Source organism: Eschscholzia californica, unplaced genomic scaffold (assembly GCF_041429995.1).
Source record: "Eschscholzia californica isolate CP2 unplaced genomic scaffold, dmEscCali1.0.p SCAF_5, whole genome shotgun sequence".
NCBI classification, from domain to species: Eukaryota; Viridiplantae; Streptophyta; class Magnoliopsida; order Ranunculales; family Papaveraceae; genus Eschscholzia; species Eschscholzia californica.
Genome location: NW_028238472.1, coordinates 7238493 through 7258843, shown reverse-complemented (window position 1 = coordinate 7258843; position 20351 = coordinate 7238493). Strand labels below are relative to the sequence as shown.

Here is a 20351-nt window from a genome sequence, read left to right as displayed (position 1 = left end):
CGTCTCACTTGATGATCATCCTTGTATCACGGTTCAACAAAAAGGAAGGGTTCAACAAAAAGTACATATAAAAGAAAAATGATGAGAAGGAAACAACAATATTTTCTTCACATTCATTGCATTTAGGAGTCTAATAGACAAAAACATTATATATTTATATATTTTCTTTTGAATACCTGGAATCTAATCCAATAATACACTAGAAGTTAAAAAATCAAATAAAATGTTGTTGGTGATGTATACTCCTATCTGTACCATTTTGGATTCCAATGGCTACAATCTTCCCACGTCCTATCATGCTTTAATTTTATTCTCATCATCAAAATGAACTCTTATAATCCACCATCACTTTGTTTAATTTCTTGTTCCTAATTCTTTGTTGAAAAATCCTCAAATCATCACAGCTGTAGAAAAAGAGCATAAATTTATTAGTTCATCATGACACATGTAAGATTGATTGTATATCATGCATCGATCTTGATGTTCTCGTCGTATTACGTGTAATATCAAGTGATGCTACAAGTCAGAGTCTACTCTAACCTTTCTGTCGAAGAAGGGGCTGACGGAGTTAACATCTGTGAGAATTTAACGGCGTCTTCAGGGCGGTTAATGACGTGATTAAAGCAAAGATAACGTCCGTAAGTTGAGATATCCTCGAATACAGCAATGTGAGCATCCACTAAGAATCTAAGGTCAACAGTTGCTAAGACCCCATCTTGGTACATCTCAGCCGCTCCTTTTAGGTATGGTGTCTTGATTGAAATTTCAGGACCCACTAATAACCCACTGTTGATGCTTACCATCTTCATTCCTCTGTCTCGTGCTAGGGCCCAAGCTGTTTTCTCTGCTAATGTCTTTGATAGACCATGCCATAACTGCAAAAATAACATTAAAATCCATAAAGACCTTTTTTTTACGAAGAAAAAAGAATTTCTACCTAAATGTTATAATCCTTATAATGACCGATTTACTGCTCTTTCTATCAATGTTTTCTCAATTCATCATTTATCGATTCCATGTAATGATTCTTGAAGTTTATGGTCTAAAGATTGTGGCAGTCCGAGGGCACTTGAACTAGTCTGAGTTCTGTTTTTAATGATATCGAGATCACCGAAAATTATAAAGATCTAATGGTTGGTAATAGCCACGTAGGCGTGTATGCACGTGAAGATAATAGTAACCAAACAATATAGAAAATCGAATTTAATAATAAGTACATGGAATTTTGGAGAATTACCTTGAACTTGCGGCAGAAATTGACATCACTCCAATGCCTTTCGTCAACATCGTCAGTTGACTTACGGTCTTCTCTCCAAATGACGGCCGTTATTGACGACGTGAAAATTACTTTTTCTATTGTATCTGTTTGTGCACATGCTTCAAGAACGTTATGTGCAGCTCTCACTTCTACTTCAGCCATAAACTCCTAAAAAAAAAGATAATAAATTCATTAAGGACAATATTTAAGCATAATAATATGAGCCATGATGCTATGCCCGGCACTTCTCCACCCAATCCCGGCCGGCTGATGTGTCGGACATAGATTTGGAGAGAGAAAACTTTAATGAATTGAGTCAGGAGAAGTGCCGGGCATAGCATCATTAATGTAATAATATAGAGAGGAAGTAAGTACATCGAATGTGTGTTGTTCTTGAGGAACTTCGAATGAGTAGAACAAAGTGGAACACCCTTTTAATGCTTTAATTATACTTTGATAATCAAATGGATCCGATTGAAAAACTCTCAAATTCTTATTTTCACAATTCAGTCCTTTCAATGTCTTCAAATTACCTAAAATCCCACCATGAAAATATGGTTAAGAACAAAAAATTGAATGAAGAAATAAAGATTGAAAATGTAAAAAGGGCGGACGAACCATGGGTGGTGGTGCAAACGGCAGCATGAACGATGTAGCCTCGTTGAAGAAGCCGATCGACTAGACTTGACCCAAGATGACCTGAAGCGTCCATAACACAAACCCTTTTTGATGTTTGATTGAGAGAAGCTGGGGCCATTTCTAGAGAGAGAGAGAGAGAGAGTATTTTTAGAGAGAGAGAGAGAGAGAGAGATGAAGTGATGAGATTGGAAGGGGAATTTAGAATTGTATTTAAAACGGAGGGGTGTGAGTTTGTGACCTTGTGAGAGAGTGGGTATTCAAAGAGTGTGAGTAGAGAGAGAGAAAAGAGTTTGTACAACAGGGATTAGTGTGGCTACCTGCCCCCTACCCTACACAGTATTTATGATTAGGCTCCCACGTCGGCAAAAACACGGTGGGTGTTTATTAACCAACCATTCACAGTTTGAACTAACTCTTTAATGATCCAACTGTTAGCAATTTTATGATGTCAACGTGGCAATCCAATTGGGTTGGTAAATCTGTACCATTCGACAGAACAAGTAAAGCTACCTCTATAGTTGGTTGACCATATAAAGTAAACGAGTAAGGGATCCATGTGTTGGTTTACTTGATTGTATAATTTTGACCACATTGATTTCTAGGGGTTCAACAGTTCACAATTAATTTCAATATATTGTGGTTGCAGGCATTAATGGAGTTCAAACATACAGTTGTATGGTTTCTCCACCATGATCACCAACTTAGACCATTAGATAATGACACGTTTGTACTGGTAAGGAAACTTCTAGGCTAGCAACATTGACCCACCATTATGTGTACAAGAATTACTCGAATTTAGATGAGTTATTTAGCATGTGTATTATAAATAGAGGGGAAAGGATGTAGGTTGTATGACAGAAAAGAACGTTCGGTATGTAATATGTATGAAAGGGAAAAATAACAGTTCTCGTGGGTGTGTCGTATGTATGAAAGGGAAAAATAACAGTTCTCGTGGGTGCGTTGAGAGAGAGAATAAAAGTAGATACATGCTCTCTATGATAAAAAGATAGTTCTAGGTACGTACCAAAGAAAATAAAAGTAGATGTTTGCTCTATATGAAAGAGAGGGTGAGGCAGTCGTAACATCGTAGGTCGTTCAGTGGAGAATTTGACTCTTTGGACGTCGTTTTCCTCCTCATTTTAACAGGGTCTTTTAGTCAACTGTCGTCGTAGATAGCAGGAACCCTCTTTAACGGATATGGCGACCAAATATTTAGGAGGCCCCAAACGAGTTAAAATTTGAGGCTCTATATAATGTATGTTAAGAAAAAATTAATAAAATTGTTAATAGTGCTTTGAGGAAGATTAAAACACTCGACTTCCTGCACATAGTCTAAACTATTAACCACTGAGCTACAACTTAAAATCATATTGTGAATTTATTAAAGTCTAATTATTATATAAAAAATAATGTACAAAATTCGAAATACGAGGCGCATAATGATGTTGGTTCCCAACGCGAAAATTTTGGCGATATTCTTTGGTTAACTATCACCTTGAATGCCGGTAACCCTTCTAATAGATATATTGCCAGGAAAGAGGGTCATGCAGATGTATTCAATTGTCTAGGAGTGCACATATATTATCTGAACCGACCAAACCAAACCGATCCAAACCCATTTCGGCGGTTCGGTAACCGATCCAAGAGCTACCCGGATTGGCTCAGATGCTGCATAATCAAAACCGAGTGGATTGGTTCGGCCTATGGATGTTCTTGGCGAATAACCGGTCAAACCGAACCAACCCATTGTTTTATCTTTTACATATTACATGTATATAAATAGTTAAATATAATAATATATGATGGGAATGAAAAATGATGAGCGGTGGAGATTGAATAGTAATGTTAGTTCCAGCAAACATCAAAGTGTTAACATATCAAACAAAAATTAGAAAATCAAAACACAAACCCTATCCCTCCCTCCCATTTCTGATTCACTCGATTTTTCCTTCCATGGTGTTACTGTTGTCGTGTTGGTAGGCTAGTTCACACGAGCCGAGCGCTTAACGAGTTGTTCGAGCTAGGTTCGACTATTGCTCGTGCTCGACTCGAATATTAACGAGCCCGAGCTTAACACGAGCTCAAAATCAAGTTCGTTTACATAAATGAGCCGAGCTTGAACATTCTTTAGTGTATCACGAGCTACTCGTGAACAGCTCGTTTAACATACTCTTATAATAGTATAGTACATAATTACGTATTAGTATTGAAACTTGTACATGAAATATCAACCATTAAAAAATTATCGGAATATGAATCATTAATCATTATTATTGTATGTGACAAATGATCATTGAAGTATTTTGATGATTTAGAAAGTTTTAATTTGAAGTATTTTGATAAACGAGCTTAAAACAATGCGAGCTCGAGTTCGAGCTCAAGCTCTTTCAAACTTATACGAACCGAGCTTGAACAAGTGGACAATTACTCGAACGAGCTCGAGCTCGACAGTCAAATACACGAACCGAGCTTGAACATCTTACTACTCGGCTCGGCTCGACTCGAGTACACCCCTAGTTCAACCGTTCAAGATTTATTCTTCTTCTTTTTGCGCGAATGAAGAATAGGGTTGAATCTGAAGCCTGGAGGCACGATTTATCTTCTTCTTCACTTCTATAATCTATAGTTCTAATCCTCTTATACTTCAAGACTAAAGACGAGGGCTCTGTTGGGTTTTACACCCTTCTACTAGTGTTTATAGCGGAATTAAGACATCTAATGTCTACACTAGTATTCCCAGGATCACATGCATAAACCTATGATAATCATTAATTAAAACTAGAAAGATAAATACCTTGTTCGCTAGTTTTCCCTCGAACCTTTCCAATTGCTTATGAGAAGACCAAGAGCTTCAAGTGTAGCTCCTCTACTTGGGACATGAGCAAACAATTTGATCTCCCACCTTGTTGTATAGCTAGCACACCAATGGTGGTTGGAAAAGAAGAACTTCTTTCTTCTTGACTAGATAGATAGTTAATGGGAATTAGCTCACTTTCTCCTCTCTACTTGATGTGGTAGAGTAAGAAAGCTTAGAGAGAAATTCCACACCTTATTCTCTGCCCTAAGAGTGTTTATATAGAACCCTAATAAGAATCCACCTCCTTTTAGGTTTCCTAAAACACCCTTTAGAATAAGATTTAGGGAAATAGTCGAAAATAGCAACTATTGGTATTTTCTCAATTCCCTAAGGAGGAGGTGCCCAAACACCACGAAAATTGGCAGATATAATGTTTATTATATCAGCAACTAACCCTCCAAAATTCAGCCCAATCCGAGTCCTAGAAGTACCCGAACCGGTCTAGGCCCAAAAACCCTATTTTTGGCCCTTTTGTACTATCTTTGCCTAATTCCCTTTTAGGCCTATGAGATATGTTTATGGGACACTCCCATGATTATATCTCTCTCCCACTAGTCATATCCTAGATCAATTTGTCACTCTTATGTGTAACCCGTTGTAGGATCCGATCGAAGTTAGCCGCGAATTACTCCGTAATTCGACGATCGTAGTTGGTCTCTAGCTACAACTCTACGATCCCTAAATCAATCGGACTTGATGATCTTCCACATCAATTGTCCTATCCGACAAATTGTTCGCATTGTCACCTTGGTCGAAGGACATCTCCTTCAACTCCTTCAGGCTCCACTCTTCAACTCAAAAAAATTTCTGGTTCTTCACGGCTGACTCTCCAAGATTCCAAGTAAGTCGAAAAATGGGAAATTGCAGCAGGTCGGAAAATGTGAATTGTGTATATAAAAAGTACAGCAGGTGGTTCGGTTATCGAGCCGAACCAAACCGCTCATATAGGTTTCGGATGGATAACCAAACCGAACCACACCCAGTTTGGCTCGGCCAACAGTTTTCATTAACCGAAAGTTTCGGTTCGGTCTTTGGATGGGCTGAAAAATTCGGTTATCCAACCGATGAACCGCCCTACAACTGTCAGCTTGAATGTGGATAACGGTAAATCATGTGAGGGTCACAGTGGATGGTTTTCCCGCTTGAAAGATAAAGACTGACCTCCTTGTCCAGAATTCACCTCTTTGTCCCAGTATTGACTTCCTTGTCCAATTTATGGGTAAACTCAGTTACCAAATCAAATATAAATAACATAGAAAAGTTGCTAGGAATCACATTAAAAAATTGTTGTTCTTTGTAATTACATTTCTTTCTCACACGCCAAACACAATATTAGTGTTTTTGACATAATTAGTAAATCTAATACAGTAAATTCAATTACCAATTAAAATCGACCGAGTAAAGTAAAAAATCCCTTTTTGATTCTGTGAGATTTCTTTAGCAATATGTTTTGTACAATCTCAACAACATTATGACTTTCAACACATTCTTTTTAGTTTATTACTTCTTCAAAAGAGATACTGCTTCTTTTTTTGTTGAAAAAAGAGAGAGAGAGAGATACTGCTTGCTTCAACAATGTCGTTAGACAACAATGTCGTTAGACAACAATGTCGTCAAATGACTGTGGTTTCGGTTGTAGTAGTCCAACTATTTGATGAAATTCCTTTTTAAGAAAAAAAAAGTGTCTATGAGAAAATTGCCTATTAAACAGACCCTTCCGATAATTTCAAAAGGGCGTATCTGTAAAGTGTTAATAGCGCCCTTCTTTCCCACAATTCGCTTCTAGACTTTGCCTTGACAGTGGCGCGAATAACACTTCGAAGGAACCCCAAAACTTAACCAACTAATTTGATTTTCTTCCTTCGAATTTCAGATCAAGATCATTTCCCCCAAATCGCAATCATCATGTCATCTCTGGTGCTTTCATCATCGTCATCATCTAAACAAGAACAATCTTCAAACCTAAATGGTTTAATCATATCTAACAATGAAAGAATCAAATCATTTCTAAGTTCAGCAACAAAAGATCCAAATCTCAGTGACGAACTTCATGAACTCGCTTCAAATCTTCTTTCTCAAACTTCAATCTCTTACAAATCTTTAAGACATGTTTGGATTTCATCTCTTCCTCCAACTAGACCTAATCTGATTCATCTCTTTAGTGGCTCCGATTTCGTCTTATCCAGTCCTAAACCTAGAGAAAAGGTAAATTTAATTGTTTCTTTATATTTTCTCTTTCTAGATTATTAGTTCTTTCAAAATTTGATGTTTGAAACAATCTCAGAGTGAAGAATTGAAGGAGAGATTGAGAAAGTTGTCGGATTTAGCTGACCGGAAAGCTTATAAAGAACTTGTTAAAGATATCACACCTGTGAAGGAAACTAATGAGCCTTTTTCCTCTTACAAAGATCAGCTAGGGTTTGGTAAGCTTTCTTTATTTCTTTCTTGAGTACTATTTTAAATGTTGTTAGTGATTTCCATTCTTGAAGAGTACATAGTTCTATAACAACTAGGTTAATATAGGTGAGTGGAACTTAATCCATTTCCCCACCAACTCTGACATATAAAATGTAAAGCCCCAAGCCTTAGTAGTTGCCGATATTGTCCCCGCTTTGACCACCTCACACATGTACGGGGTTTTGTTCTTTGCGAAGGTATCACGAGCCCACCCAAAAGGCCTCGGTACTTACTAAGCTTGAGCGAACACCTATAACAGTCTCTGGACACTCTTGCGAGCAATGTGGGACTATTACAATTTAGATCTTAGATCTCCTAATACTGAGAATCGTTGATTCCGCTAGTTGATTCCCCTAGTTGATTCTGCTACAACTGGGCGAGTTCTAATTTCTCGGTCGGTGGTCAATTTACATCTTAATCTCCTAATACTGGGAACTCGGTGTTAGATTTTGAATAATTGAGACTTTTTACAATTTTGAGTTTTAACCTATTCAGAATTGTTTGAGTTTTAGTATGGGATGATCTCTTAAATGAGGATGGAAGAGGAAAATGTCCTTGTTATGATTTATGAATTTGTTTTCATAAACAATGTGGTCTAACATTGTACTAAAAGTTATAGTAGGTTTTGGGTTTCTTCAGACATCTTCTCCCTCCCCTTTAGGATTTTCGCTTCTTCGAGTTTTCGTATCAAAATTTAGAATAAAAGACTCAAACAATGGATTCAAGCCAAGGTTCTCTATTTTGAACTGAGGGTTTGTAATTTGATTTTTCTCCTGTGTATTCCTTTTTGTATAACTTCAATCACTCACAAACACTTACCTTTAAAGTTCAACTGTTTCTGTACATTTGATTCGCCTAGTTGATTCTGCTACAACTGGGCGAGTTCTAATTTCTCGGTTGGTGGTCAATTTACATCTTAATCTCCTAATACTGGGAACTCGGTGTTAGATTTTGAATAATTGAGACTTTTTTTACAATTTCGAGTTTTAACTTACTCAGAATTGTTTGAGTTTTAGTATGGATGATCTCTTAAATGAGGATGGAAGAGAAAAAATGTCCTTGTTATGATTTATGAATTTGTTTTCATAAACAATGTTGTCTAACATTGTAGTAAAAGTTATAGTAGGTTATGGGTTTCTTCAAACATCTTCTCCCTCTCCTTTAAGATTTTTGCTTCTTCGAGTTTTCGTATCAAAATTTAGAAAAAGAGACTCAAACAATGGATTCAATCACTCACAGACACTTACCTTTAAAGTTCAACTGTTTCTGTACATTTTCATGGATAGTCCTACTTTGAAATTAATACCAAATGTTAATCTGTTATGTTTTTGTTGTAATTTTCTTAGATAGTCGAATGTTAAGGTCAAAGGCTGTTAAATTCTTCTTTTTCTGTATGCAGTGCTTTGGTTTAGGAATCATGTCTTATTGTATGTCGATCTGCAACTTCCATAGATAGTTGTATGTTTAGTAAGGTTGACGGTGCTGAAATTTTCCTTAGAAAACATGCATTTTTGTGTGAAAACCTTATGAGCGCGATATGTCAACTTGAAGAAGGTCGATGAAGTAGAGAATCTGCTGCTAGTTCTAGGTAATTAATTCTCTGTTGGTGAAACTGAAAGTTCTCTGATGTTGAAGTAAAATCAGGTTGCTGCAGCATGAAAATCTCTTTCACTTATACGTGTAAAATACCATTTTATTTTCCTCCTTCATACTGAACATCTAGTATACTACTCTCTACATCTATCATGTTTGAGATTTGACAAATTATTATACAAGTCACTTATTTGGCTCTTATAGTGTCCATTAACCCATTTATCGTCTTCGTTTTTTTCTTTGGTCTTCTTTCTTCACTTTGATGATTTGAATCCAACTTAAATCTTAAACATTTCAGGTCTACATGTCGGGCTTACCATGTTCACTGGTTATTTGGTTGGATACGCGACATTTAGAGCTCTATTTAGTCACAATGCAGTCATGGTACATTTTGCTAACCTCTCTCTCTCTCTCTCTCTCTCTCTCTCTCTCTCTCTCTACTCTAATTATATTGTTTAATTTAGATGACGAGGATATATCGATCTCTTGATTCTCTTGTCTCTTTTAAAACTATAAAATTCTGTATGCTTAATGAAATTGGCTACTATTATTATACCAATCATGTAGAATGCTGCCGGAGGGATCCTTGGCTTAGTCTTTGGTATGCTACTGGAGACACTTCTTTTCATTATTAGGACTTCAAGTCAAGGTCCAGCATCCTCATCCTCGTCTGCTTCGAAGCTAAAGAAGAATGAATAACAACTTGTTCAAAAGGTCGTTCTTTTTGTTCCCTTCCTATTGTAACATTTTTGACTGTGAAGCTTTAGTGGTATATATGCACTTCTGCAGTTTGATCGATCTAGTTGAATTTCTACAATCATATCATCGTAGTAATGATCAGGAACACTTGATTCCTTTTTCCTGTTGAAATAGCGAAGAAACCAGTACATGGACGACCTTATTTTTTAGTTCCGTATGCTATTTCATGGTTCAATCTCAAATGTTATGGCAATAAAGTACGAAAAGTTACATGACTAAACGAGAACTTTTCCAGTACTCACGTGACCCTCACTTGTACTTGGGAGTTACCCAGCGGCAGATATATATACTGAGTTACTGTTGGGGTCGGGTCTCTGTTGGGCGGGATCAAATTATGTGCCGTACCAAATTTTGTTTAATTTGATAAAAGTGCCGAACCAATTTTTTCTTTTTGATAAAAGTGCTGAACCAAATTGAAATAGGGCATATTGGTTCATCCGAGGACTCTCCAATCATTTGGTTCTCAGCAGTTCGGTATCTACTATAGCCACGTAAATCGTGTGTCAACTACATCCAAGGGGCTAAAGGCCCCCGCTAGAAATGCTGTAGGCGGTAGACCCGGATTACACATTGAACCTCTCACAATTTGTGTAAGGGGGCTACAACATTTTCAGCAGGGGGCCTTTACTAGAACCCAAATTTAATTAGAATCTACCTTTCAGTGGCAGAGACCCTTGTTGTATGCTGGCAGAAATTAGAACTACAGACAGCTGGCATGAAAGAAATTAGAAGTACCGACTTGATTTTTTTGTTTATTGAATCTTTCAATCTTGAATAAAAACTTAATGAGAGCAACTCCAATGGCGGCACGCGTTGGGAGCCCGGGCAGGGGGCTCCCAACCCCCAAACCTATCCGTTGGAAGTTCGCAACGTGACATCAAGGGGTGGGTCCTTTGGGGATTGTAGAAAACAATCATCACATATTTTCTGGTATTGTTTCTTTCCTTTGGATGAATATTTGTCTTATCTTAAATTTCTAATTGATTCTAGAAAATAATCATCACATATTTTATCGACCTCCATTGTTGAAGGAGAAGTTTGCGACAATTAGATAAATGGGTTCTTTCAGACGGAGGAAGAAGGAAACAATTCGCCGTTTCCCGATCCAAACCCTAATCCAGCTGCACGTGTTTCCACTTCAACTGATTCAGCTGCTCTAACTAGGGTTTCGACCCCTCATAATGTTGGTCGAACTGCTGCCCTAACTGCACCACATGGTTTTCTCCTCGCCACAAAAGATATCTCCACTAAGGTTGCATATGATGATTCTTTTGAGTTAGTTCATGAGTCGAATATCGATGACTTCGATTTTTCTTGGGAATATTCAACAATTCAACATCAATGAAAGTATTCGATAACTTCACATGTTTGGGAATCCGGAGGATTTCACAATGTTACGCATAGTTTTCTTCATGTTCACTCTTTTGAAAGTAAAGTCAAAAACCCAAATTCAGAAAGTCAATTTTTACAAGACCTCAATGAAAACTTTGGGAGGAAACTTTGTGCTCCATTAACGTCTTTAGATGGGAACGAATCAGAACCAAAAAGATTTGGTACATCTTGTACTGCTACTACAATTTGGGATGTTGACAGAGGAATTATTATAACTCAATTACTAGCTCATGCTAAGAAAATTTTTGATGTTGCTTGGGATGAGGTTGAGTGGCACGGTGATGTTATTACTTCTGTTAGTATCATCAATCACAAAGGTGTTCCAACAGGCCATAGGAAAAGAGTCATTATAGGAGAAGTGGTAGTTAAACCAATTAAAACATATCTTAGGAACTATAATGAACCAATTACATGTTATTGGTTTTCTTTATGGAACGTCTTCGATGACGCCTTTCACATGTTCGATAAATTGTCCCTTACAAGTTTTACACCTACTCGAATCTTTCTAGTCAAGGAAGAAGTTAATACTACAAGGGTTCTTTTTTTTTTCGATGAAGGATACTACAAGGGTTCTTGCTACAAATTATATTTTAGCTGTCTTGAAGATTTTATGTATTGACATGGTTCAACTAGTTTCATCCTTGAATTTCTTTATGAAGCTTTGGTTTATAAATTCACGAATATGAACGTGGGAAGATTCTTAACGTCGTTTTAAAAAGGGAAGCACTAAAAAGATTGTTAAAGTTGATGAAGAAATTCAAAGGTTGGGTTTTCCAACAAAAGAGTATAAAAAATCGGAACATTTATGGATGATAATCTTAATGGGGCTTTAGATTGATCATTTCTTCTGTCGCCGTTGCTTGAATTTTGATTGCCGACTACATGGATGTTCGCAAAGTGTGCTCACTCCTGTCGAAAAGAAGCCATATTTGTCTAAAGAGAAAATGGAACCTTGTAGCAACCAATACTACCTTCATGCAAGCCAAAATGGCAATACTATTGGCCTCTGTAAAAAAAAAATAATAGCGGAAATGAGTATACGTGTTAGAAGATGCATCTTTGGAAAAAGGATTGCTGCTAATATTTCTACAACTCCTGATCTAATGGAAGAAGAAGAACAAAGTGTTGTCTTCTTTTAGCTTGAAAAAATCAACTCATTCTGGTTAAGGTTTGATGAAGCCATATTCGAGTTTGGTTTATAAGCATCACGAAGATGAACGTGGGAAGGTTGTTCAAGTGAGGATTTCAAGGTTGATTTTTCTATCAAGAAGGATGTGGATTTTCACTCCTTTTGTTTAAAGATGATGGAATATGGTATTTTCGAGTTCTTAACGATTTGGATGGGAGGACGACAGATATTGTTTTTCCAAGAACAAAGAAGGTAGTATATGTCGTTTCTTTCATCAAATTAAAAGACGACGGGCGATGTCGCAATTTATTGGACGTTTATACGTTGATATTGCTTTTGCGAGTATCTTGGCAATATGTGATTCAGATTATAGTTGGTGATATGGTCAATATTTGTCTTCTTCGGATTTTCGACAATTTCGTGCAAAGTGGGAATTAAGAATCGCATTTTTGAGTCCCACTCGAGGGCAAGTTTGTTCTCGGACAGGGAGTATGATGGAGACCATCATCATGGGCCTCACAACCAAGCCATTGGGCCTCACGGTCAAGTCCATTAAGGTTAGATTTGAGAGTTTCTATGTTTTAGTTTTTCCTACAAAGTCTAGGTTTAGAAGTTTCTATGTTTAAGTATCTTTGACATTTAGGAATTCTAGTTTGAGTCTATCTAGAAGTGTTTAAGCTCCTATAAAAGGAAGTCCAGTCTGTCTTTGTTAAGTAGATCTTTGAAGAATAATCAATCAAATTTATTATTAAGTTTATCGTTTCTTCGTTTATTATTATTTTATCAGTTTATTTAATTAGTTGATCATAGTTTTAATGGTGGATTCCACTACTTTTACGTTTCCGCAACAATCTACATCAAGTTGCTTTAAGACTCAACGTAGTTAAGGACCTCAAATTTAGAATTTTGTATGATACTCTCGAAATAGTAATTATATTTCATATAGGTTCAACACATGAGTTAAGGTGTAGTTTAGTTTCATTAAAAAAAAGGTGTAGCTTAGAGGATAGTAGTGTGTTTTCTTTGTAAGAGGTTAAGGGTTCGATTCCTCTTCTGAGCATTATTAGGAAATTTATTTATTTTCTCGATTATGCACTAGATTAGGGCCCCAAATTATAACTTTACTTGGGGTCTCCCAAATGTTTGGGCCGATCCTGCCTTAAGGAAACATTGATTTTAGAATATTTTCATCAAAATCAGTAGTTGCATTATTAGGTCATTCATTTTCGATTTTTATGTTATGTATTATAATTCATGCCTTCAAGTATTACTTAGTGTTTCTACATCCCAAACACGTGCCAGTCTTCAGATGATATCAAAACGAGCTTTGTAATACACCAAAGACTCGTTCAACATCTTTTCTTATTGACTCTTGGCGTTTGGCAAAATTTGAAATTCAAACTCCCCCATAATTTTCGTAAATTTTGAAATTCAAATTCTTATTTTTAAAGCCAATAATTTAATGGTTGAAAGTTAAAACACAAATCTACACATGTACACCACACGTGTACATAATTTGAATTCGGGAACCCTGTTGGGAGCTCGACATTGAAGTTCAAAAATATCAGAAGCTCCCAAAATTCAAGGGCTCCCAAAATTAGAAGTCTGAATCCAAACGTCGGAGTTGCCCTAAGTAAACCCTTATAATTAAAGATGGGCAAATCCTCAGTCAGCTTTATTTGTAGTATTCCTATGTATTATTTTGGAAATTTACAATTTTTCAAATTACTAGACATATTTCAATGAATTAGGCCTATAAAAACCATGAAGTCTTGCCTTTTCAATCCAAAACAAATTAAGTAGGACATGCATCGGGATTCTGGTAGTCTGAACGTAATTTCAATGAACTAGACCCATAAAAGCCATGAAATCCGAACTTTTCAATGCAAAACGAATTAGGACTCATAATTCTAGGGAATTTCGGTAGGTCGACCGTGGATTTCCTTCCGGTATTTCTTGTCATTTCCACCACACAACTAGATAAGGTTTCAGTCAAAATCTCAGATAAACAGGATCTTGAGAAAATAACCGTTTCCTCTCTTCTCTCTACCTCTTAAACTACTTTTCAGATCTTGGTGTTTTCTGGAGGAGGCCTCCTCCGGATTTTCCTCTTTGTTGTTTATATTATATCTATAATAAGATCTTGGAGTGTAGGTTTTAGAGAGAGATTTTATGGAATCAAATCTTATTCCACACAGTTCTTCTTATTGATTCTTCATCTTCTCCTTGTTCTTCTCCCTCTAACATGGATCACACATTCATTTAAAGTTACAAAAATTAAAATCGATGAAGGATTTAATCCATTTGTTGTTGATTTTATATGTTTAAGGAATGGAAGTATGGATAAAGATTTCAGTGAGAAAAGAAGATTCAATATCGCCGAATTCTGCGATGAACAATTCAAGACGATTGAAGATGAAATTACAAGTCGAGTGAAAAGAACTATCAAGATTTCACTTTTATTAGTTTCATATTATTGTTGTAATTTTCTTTTTGTCGACCTTTAGGGTCTTTAATTCTCGATCTATAGGATCTTTTGGTCGACCTTTAGAGTCTTTAATTCTCGATCTATAGGATCTTTGTGTCTGTGTCTAGTCAATTCTTTTCCCTTCATGATGCACTTTACATTTGAATGTATGTAATTCTCATGAAGTTTTCTGATGAGAGGAATAAGAATTCTACCATGTACTTTGTGATGTTCACTCACTCATGAAAGTATGGTTTTGATAAAAAAAAAAAAAATTAGATAAGGTTTCGAGTGTAAAGAGGCCAACTTTTCAGGGTTTAGGGCCCATTGTATGAACTAAGCCCACGTATCCCAAAAGGGTAAGTTCTAAAGCTCCCAACTCCTTTGCAGTGGAAACAAGTCTCTTACTGAAACACAATAAACTTATTGACTTGGCCCAGCAAACCCTCAAGTATTGAATAAAAAAATTTGAGACTTAGAGCATCTCCAATGGGGCACTCAAACTCTAACACTTAGAGTGTCACATAGATTGTTTGATGGGTCATGAAAATGTCCCATCTGAGTCGTTTAATTTAGTCGAGTTAGTTCGTTTCGAGTCTTTATTATAATAAAATGGTTGGTTTTCTTGATTAGGTGTCTTTTGGAGAGTTAGGGCGAAAAACGGTTAAAAACGAGGAAAAGATGCATGAAGGGTATTTTGGTCATTTGGAGTCAAGGACATTTTGGTAATTTGGACAAGTTCATTGCATGGGTAAAAAATAGAGTCCAAGACGAGCCCGTAGGAGAAAACGGAAGTCAATTCGGAGTCCGGACGAGAGAATTATGTGAAGTCAAAGTTGGGGTTAGCATTCGGTACACTCTCGGGTACGCATTTGTTATAATGGGACACGTGGCGCAAAACGGAGGAGGGTGTAACTTAGTTATGTTACAAACGGTTTCAGCAAAGTAGGCTTGATATTGATCCGATTCCATGTATCGCGGTTCATCAAAGTTTCCATAGTCATGCACCTATAACCGTTTAGATCTGTGCCTTTATCATCCGACGGTTATTGTCTCTTATGCAACATAGCTATTTATTCTCCTGGTACACTCTAGCTGCTGCCTTCCCCTTCTTTTCTCAGCCGCCAGTGACTGATTTAGGACATTTATTAGGGTTTATTGAATTTCCACTTTTGCCCTCAACTATTCCACTTATGACCGTCCAGACCCGAGATGCTTTAATCTAACGGTTCAAAGATTTCCTATTTATAAATTAGCCTTTGATTTGAGAAACTTTAACCAACTTTCATCCATACTAGGGTTTGTGTCCTATTTAATACCTCTTATTTAATACCTCTTGCTCCCTCATTAACAAGGAGACTTCAACAACCCTCTCAAAAGGCTTCCTTATCTAATTTCTAAGCCACTTCTTCTCCTCCTTAGCCTCTCTCTCTTCTTCTCTTAGCCTCTTCTTCTCTCTACCTCTTCTCAACTAAAAACCCTAGCCACCATTCTTTTCTCTACCACCTTCATCTTTCCTCTAAATCTACTTTCTCCTTCTAATTTCTTCTTCTAACCTTCTAATTTCTCCATACCTTCTTCTCTAAAATCTCTTCTTCTTCTATCTCTCTTCTAAATTTCTCTTCTTTTATCTTCTAATAAGCTATTACTTGGAGTTTTGAGCAATATTCTTGAGATGCTTGGAGCTTAAATTGGACATCAAAATGGAGATACATGGGAATATGGATTGGGAACATTCTTGGTGATTTCTTTCCATTAATCTTTTGTAATTTCATTTATTTTATGAATTCAATGAATATTATTTTAGATTCTATGAGTAGCTAAATTTTGTATCTAGGGTGTAGAGGAAACCCATATTTGGGCTTATTTTGAGATATGTTATAAATCAATGAATCCTTATTTTGAGCTTCAATGCCTATTGATTGTCATTTCATGTTGATTCTATAACCTTATTATCATTCATGTATTATAATTAGATATTTCATGCTTTTATTGATTTATTAGATGTGATATGCCTTTTAGATCTTGAATGATAGTGTAGGAAATTAGTTTTATGTGGTAGTCAATCATACATTCTTGATTTTGAATTGTGTTATTAAAGAATATATTCCGAAATCTAAATAGTTTATTATGTTAGATTTTGAGTTATACATGAGAAAAGGGATTTGTTAATTAATGCATGTTTTAAGTAGTCCATCTATGTGGTGAAATCGAAAACCCTAGATTCTTCTTCTCATCTTGATTTAATTCTTATTAATCTATTAGTATTGCTTTCTTTTTGTCATAGTAGTTTCCAAATCAAATCAAAAGTTTGAAAGGGGGATTTAATTCGAGATTAGATAAAATAGCTTGTCTCTTGGGACGATACTCGACTCATTAGAAATACTATAACTTGACCCCGTATACTTGCGGGAATAGACCTAATTTTGGGTCTATCAAGTTTTTGGCGCCGCTGCCGGGGATAAGTTTAATTTTATTTTCAATCTTGAATTGGTTTTTATTTTTATTTTTGTCTATTTTGATTACTTTGACTTGTTTTTCCTTTCTTTTTGTAGATTCACAAAGGAGGGAGCATCAAGGAAGAGGACATCAAGAAGACCCTTTTTAGTTATTTTTACTTTATTTTTATTTTGGTGAGAGAGTGTTATAATCTTTTTTTTGTATTTCTTTATTTTTGTTGTTTTGTAATAAGGCCTTTATTGTTTTGACCCTAAATTAGAGGGCATTTAATTTGTAACCGAAACTAAGAAGCCTCGGGTTCGCACACTTGCGGGAAGAGTGGCCCGGGTCGTCTACAAAGGTCGTCGCCCGTCTTGAACGGGAGGTAACTTCTAGATCACCCACGAATCTCCTGTAAGTGGGTACTTGTGATGTTTTTGCTTGCTAATTGATTGTCGAACCGTTAGTTTAACTATCATATTAGTAAGGGCATTAACCCATTACAAGATAGGAGTCGGATTTCATCACCGGTCTCTTGCCCATCTAGGTAACAACATCGCCGATCCCAAGCCTCACTTAAAATTAAAAATCGATTTAGACATTGGCCAAAGGGTAACGAGCTTATAGGACACTCTTGACATATCTCGAACTTGATTAGTATTTGGAGTTTTCCCAAGAAGAGGGAACGATCCAAGAACACAATTCTTGATCGTTGTACTGTGACGGAGTAACTCCTTATAAGAATCATAGTTCAAGCTTTGGAAAGAAATAGAAGCTGTCTAGATCAATTTTTAGGTGAAAAAGACTACTCAGTCGTCTAGATTGTGTCTAGGTTGCTTGGTTGAGTCAGCTTGCTTGTGTGTGTGTTTTCCTTAGGATCTTCGTAGTTTCGTTACTCTTTAAAAAAAAAAAAAAAAAAATGGAAGGATTCTTCTATGAGGACGAATTGGAAGAGAGACGGAAGGAACAATCATTGTTAAGAACACAAGAGATACTTTTACGGAGCATGTCTAGACTTGAGGCGACTAACGCTACTCTAGATAATTTTGACCAGTCCCGTAATGATGGTCATAACGTCGATAACTATTGGAATCATCATCAACCTCAACAAGGTTGTGTCCCTCAGTTACAAAATACCAATAATTATCAACGTTTTAACTATCAAAATTATTTTGAAAATCCGAGGGATAATGTCTATGGTGATAATTATAGGGAGTATTGTCAACCTCAAGGAGGTTATGAGTCACACTATGCACATGTCAATAGTTCATCCTACAGTCAATATAATGAAGAGTTTTATGATCCAAACATGTCCCAACCACCTCAATGGGATAACATTCAAACTAATGACTCTTCATCATCTTCATTAGACGAACTTTATAGTCGTCTTGTAAGGTTAAATATAGAGCTTGAGCAGAAAGGTCAAGAGCTACGAGCTGAAAGATTAGCTCTAAATGAAAGAATTGATAGAAATCTAGAGTTGCCCCTTAATAAGAAACCCAACATCATAGAAGATGAGTCCTTTGATAAGATGGAGTACAATACACAATATCATGAGTCTTATGATGATGAGGATGGTAGTATAAATGAGGCGAATACTTTGTTTGATCCTAATCCATTTTTAGTTTCTGAGCGTAGTATTTTGCCAACTATTGAGTCGCCACTATCATCATATGAGTCCATTGCTGAGGAAACTCTTGAGCCACTTTTAGAAGATCCAAAAGCTGAGTCTGTTCTGTCTCCCGAGTCTAAACCTTCTACTCATCTTAATGATAATATTTTGGATCAAACTAGATGTCTTATTAAAGATGAAGCTGATGAACTTTGGCTAGTTGAAATGTCTAAAGAGAGTGATGACTCATTTGACTTAGGTGAAACCTTAGAATTCTTTAAGGACACCGATGACATCATAATAAGAGAAATTTTAGAAAGTTTTTCAGAGTCTTTACCTAAGTCAGACTCAAATGAGCTAGTACCTAACTTGGAGGTGATTTTACAACGAGCCAATGAGGTCATTTTAGAACCTCCTAGTTTGAGTGTTGATCTAGATGAGTCCAATTTCTTAAATAGTTATGCACCATGTCCCTCGGAAGTTCAAGTTACCCTGTTGCAATCGCTTGTGAACTCTACCATGGTCTCTCAATCCATTTGTCATGTTTATGAGGATCCGTTTTATCCAATGTCTTTCAACTTTAGTTTATCGCCAAACTTAATGATTGTTGCTTCATCTAAGTTTGGGGATAAATCATTCACATTGGAAGTCTCACTTAAACTGCCATATCATTCCATGGACGTGAGACTGAACCTTCCTGGATACTTCATCTTTTGGGTTGACCCTCAAATCTTCCGATTATTATTGTATGGGGAGTCATCAACCCTTAATCCAGTAGGTTTACAGTAACTTTTCTTTCCTTTTTCTTTCATCATCGTCTGGCTGAAGACGATAAACTTAGTGCTTCTTGGGAGGCAACCCATGCTTCTGATATAGGACAGTGGAGTATGGTAATATCTTCCCTCTCATCTTTTTATTTTGGCATAGTCTTTAGAACATTGAGGACAATGTTCGGTTTAAGTTTGGGGATAGGGAAGAACTTTTTGCTAAGTCCTTCATTTCGAAAATTCGAGAGGGTTCAAAAATTTTTCAATTTTGGACCGAAAATGTGAGTCTAATGGTTGTTTTTGGCTTGTTAATAGTTATAGAGTCGAGTTGACCGTACTATCCGGTTGTTAAAGGTTTCTTCATGAATTTCGAGTCTTGAGGTCGTCTGTGTGCTAGCCATGTGAGTATTATGGAAGTGAAGGGTAGACGGTTCTGAGAGAACTAGATTAATCATTAGTGGAGACTTAACCCTTGTGAGATTTCTGAGCCTTTCTATTACCTTTGAGTGTACTCTTCTGCGCTGATTCCGAGTAGAGTGAAGAGCTACTCAACCTCGCAAATTTGTAAAAAGAGCTCATTTGATCTCGTGTGCTCAACTTCCATAGCCACTAGGAGTGACATCAGGATAGCGAATAAACCTTACTCTTGTAGTCCATGAAACCCGATAATAGTGTCAACTTTAGGAAGACGGATACTCCACCATCCATTCATCATATGACTCCCGAGAATGAAGGCATGAAAAGTAAAGGAAGAAGAATGTGAAAGCAAAGTGCGAAAAATGGAAAAGTTGATTGTTGAGAATACTAGTGTTGGTATTGCATTGATTGCATGGTTTATAGTTGTGTTTAATAGTGTGTTTGAAAAAAAAAAAGAAAAAAAAAAAAAAAATTGAAAAGTGAAGAGAAAAATCTCTAAAAAAAAAAAAGAAAGTTTGTGTAGAAAGTTCATGTGAACTTTAGTTTGTTATGTAAAATAAGTGTT

The 20351-nt window shown here is 36.4% G+C and overlaps 2 protein-coding genes across 2 annotated transcripts; one reads left to right on the top strand and one right to left on the bottom strand.

Moving 5' to 3' along the window:
- Positions 1-85: 85 nt before the first annotated feature.
- On the bottom strand, positions 86-2121 carry LOC147536688 (cinnamoyl-CoA reductase-like SNL6). The gene is made up of 5 exons (XM_086640858.1): positions 1877-2121; positions 1634-1791; positions 1238-1426; positions 541-875; positions 86-404 (listed from the first exon to the last, which is right to left on the bottom strand). The coding sequence occupies exons 1-5, from the start codon at positions 2013-2015 to the stop codon at positions 320-322; spliced, it is 906 nt and encodes a 301-aa protein (XP_086496984.1). The 5' UTR covers positions 2016-2121; the 3' UTR covers positions 86-319.
- Positions 2122-6133: 4012 nt separating this feature from the next.
- LOC147536687 (ER-based factor for assembly of V-ATPase) lies at positions 6134-9783 on the top strand. Its single transcript, XM_086643632.1, has 4 exons — positions 6134-6959; positions 7039-7177; positions 9103-9188; positions 9372-9783. The coding sequence occupies exons 1-4, from the start codon at positions 6660-6662 to the stop codon at positions 9501-9503; spliced, it is 657 nt and encodes a 218-aa protein (XP_086499758.1). The 5' UTR covers positions 6134-6659; the 3' UTR covers positions 9504-9783.
- Positions 9784-20351: the final 10568 nt, after the last annotated feature.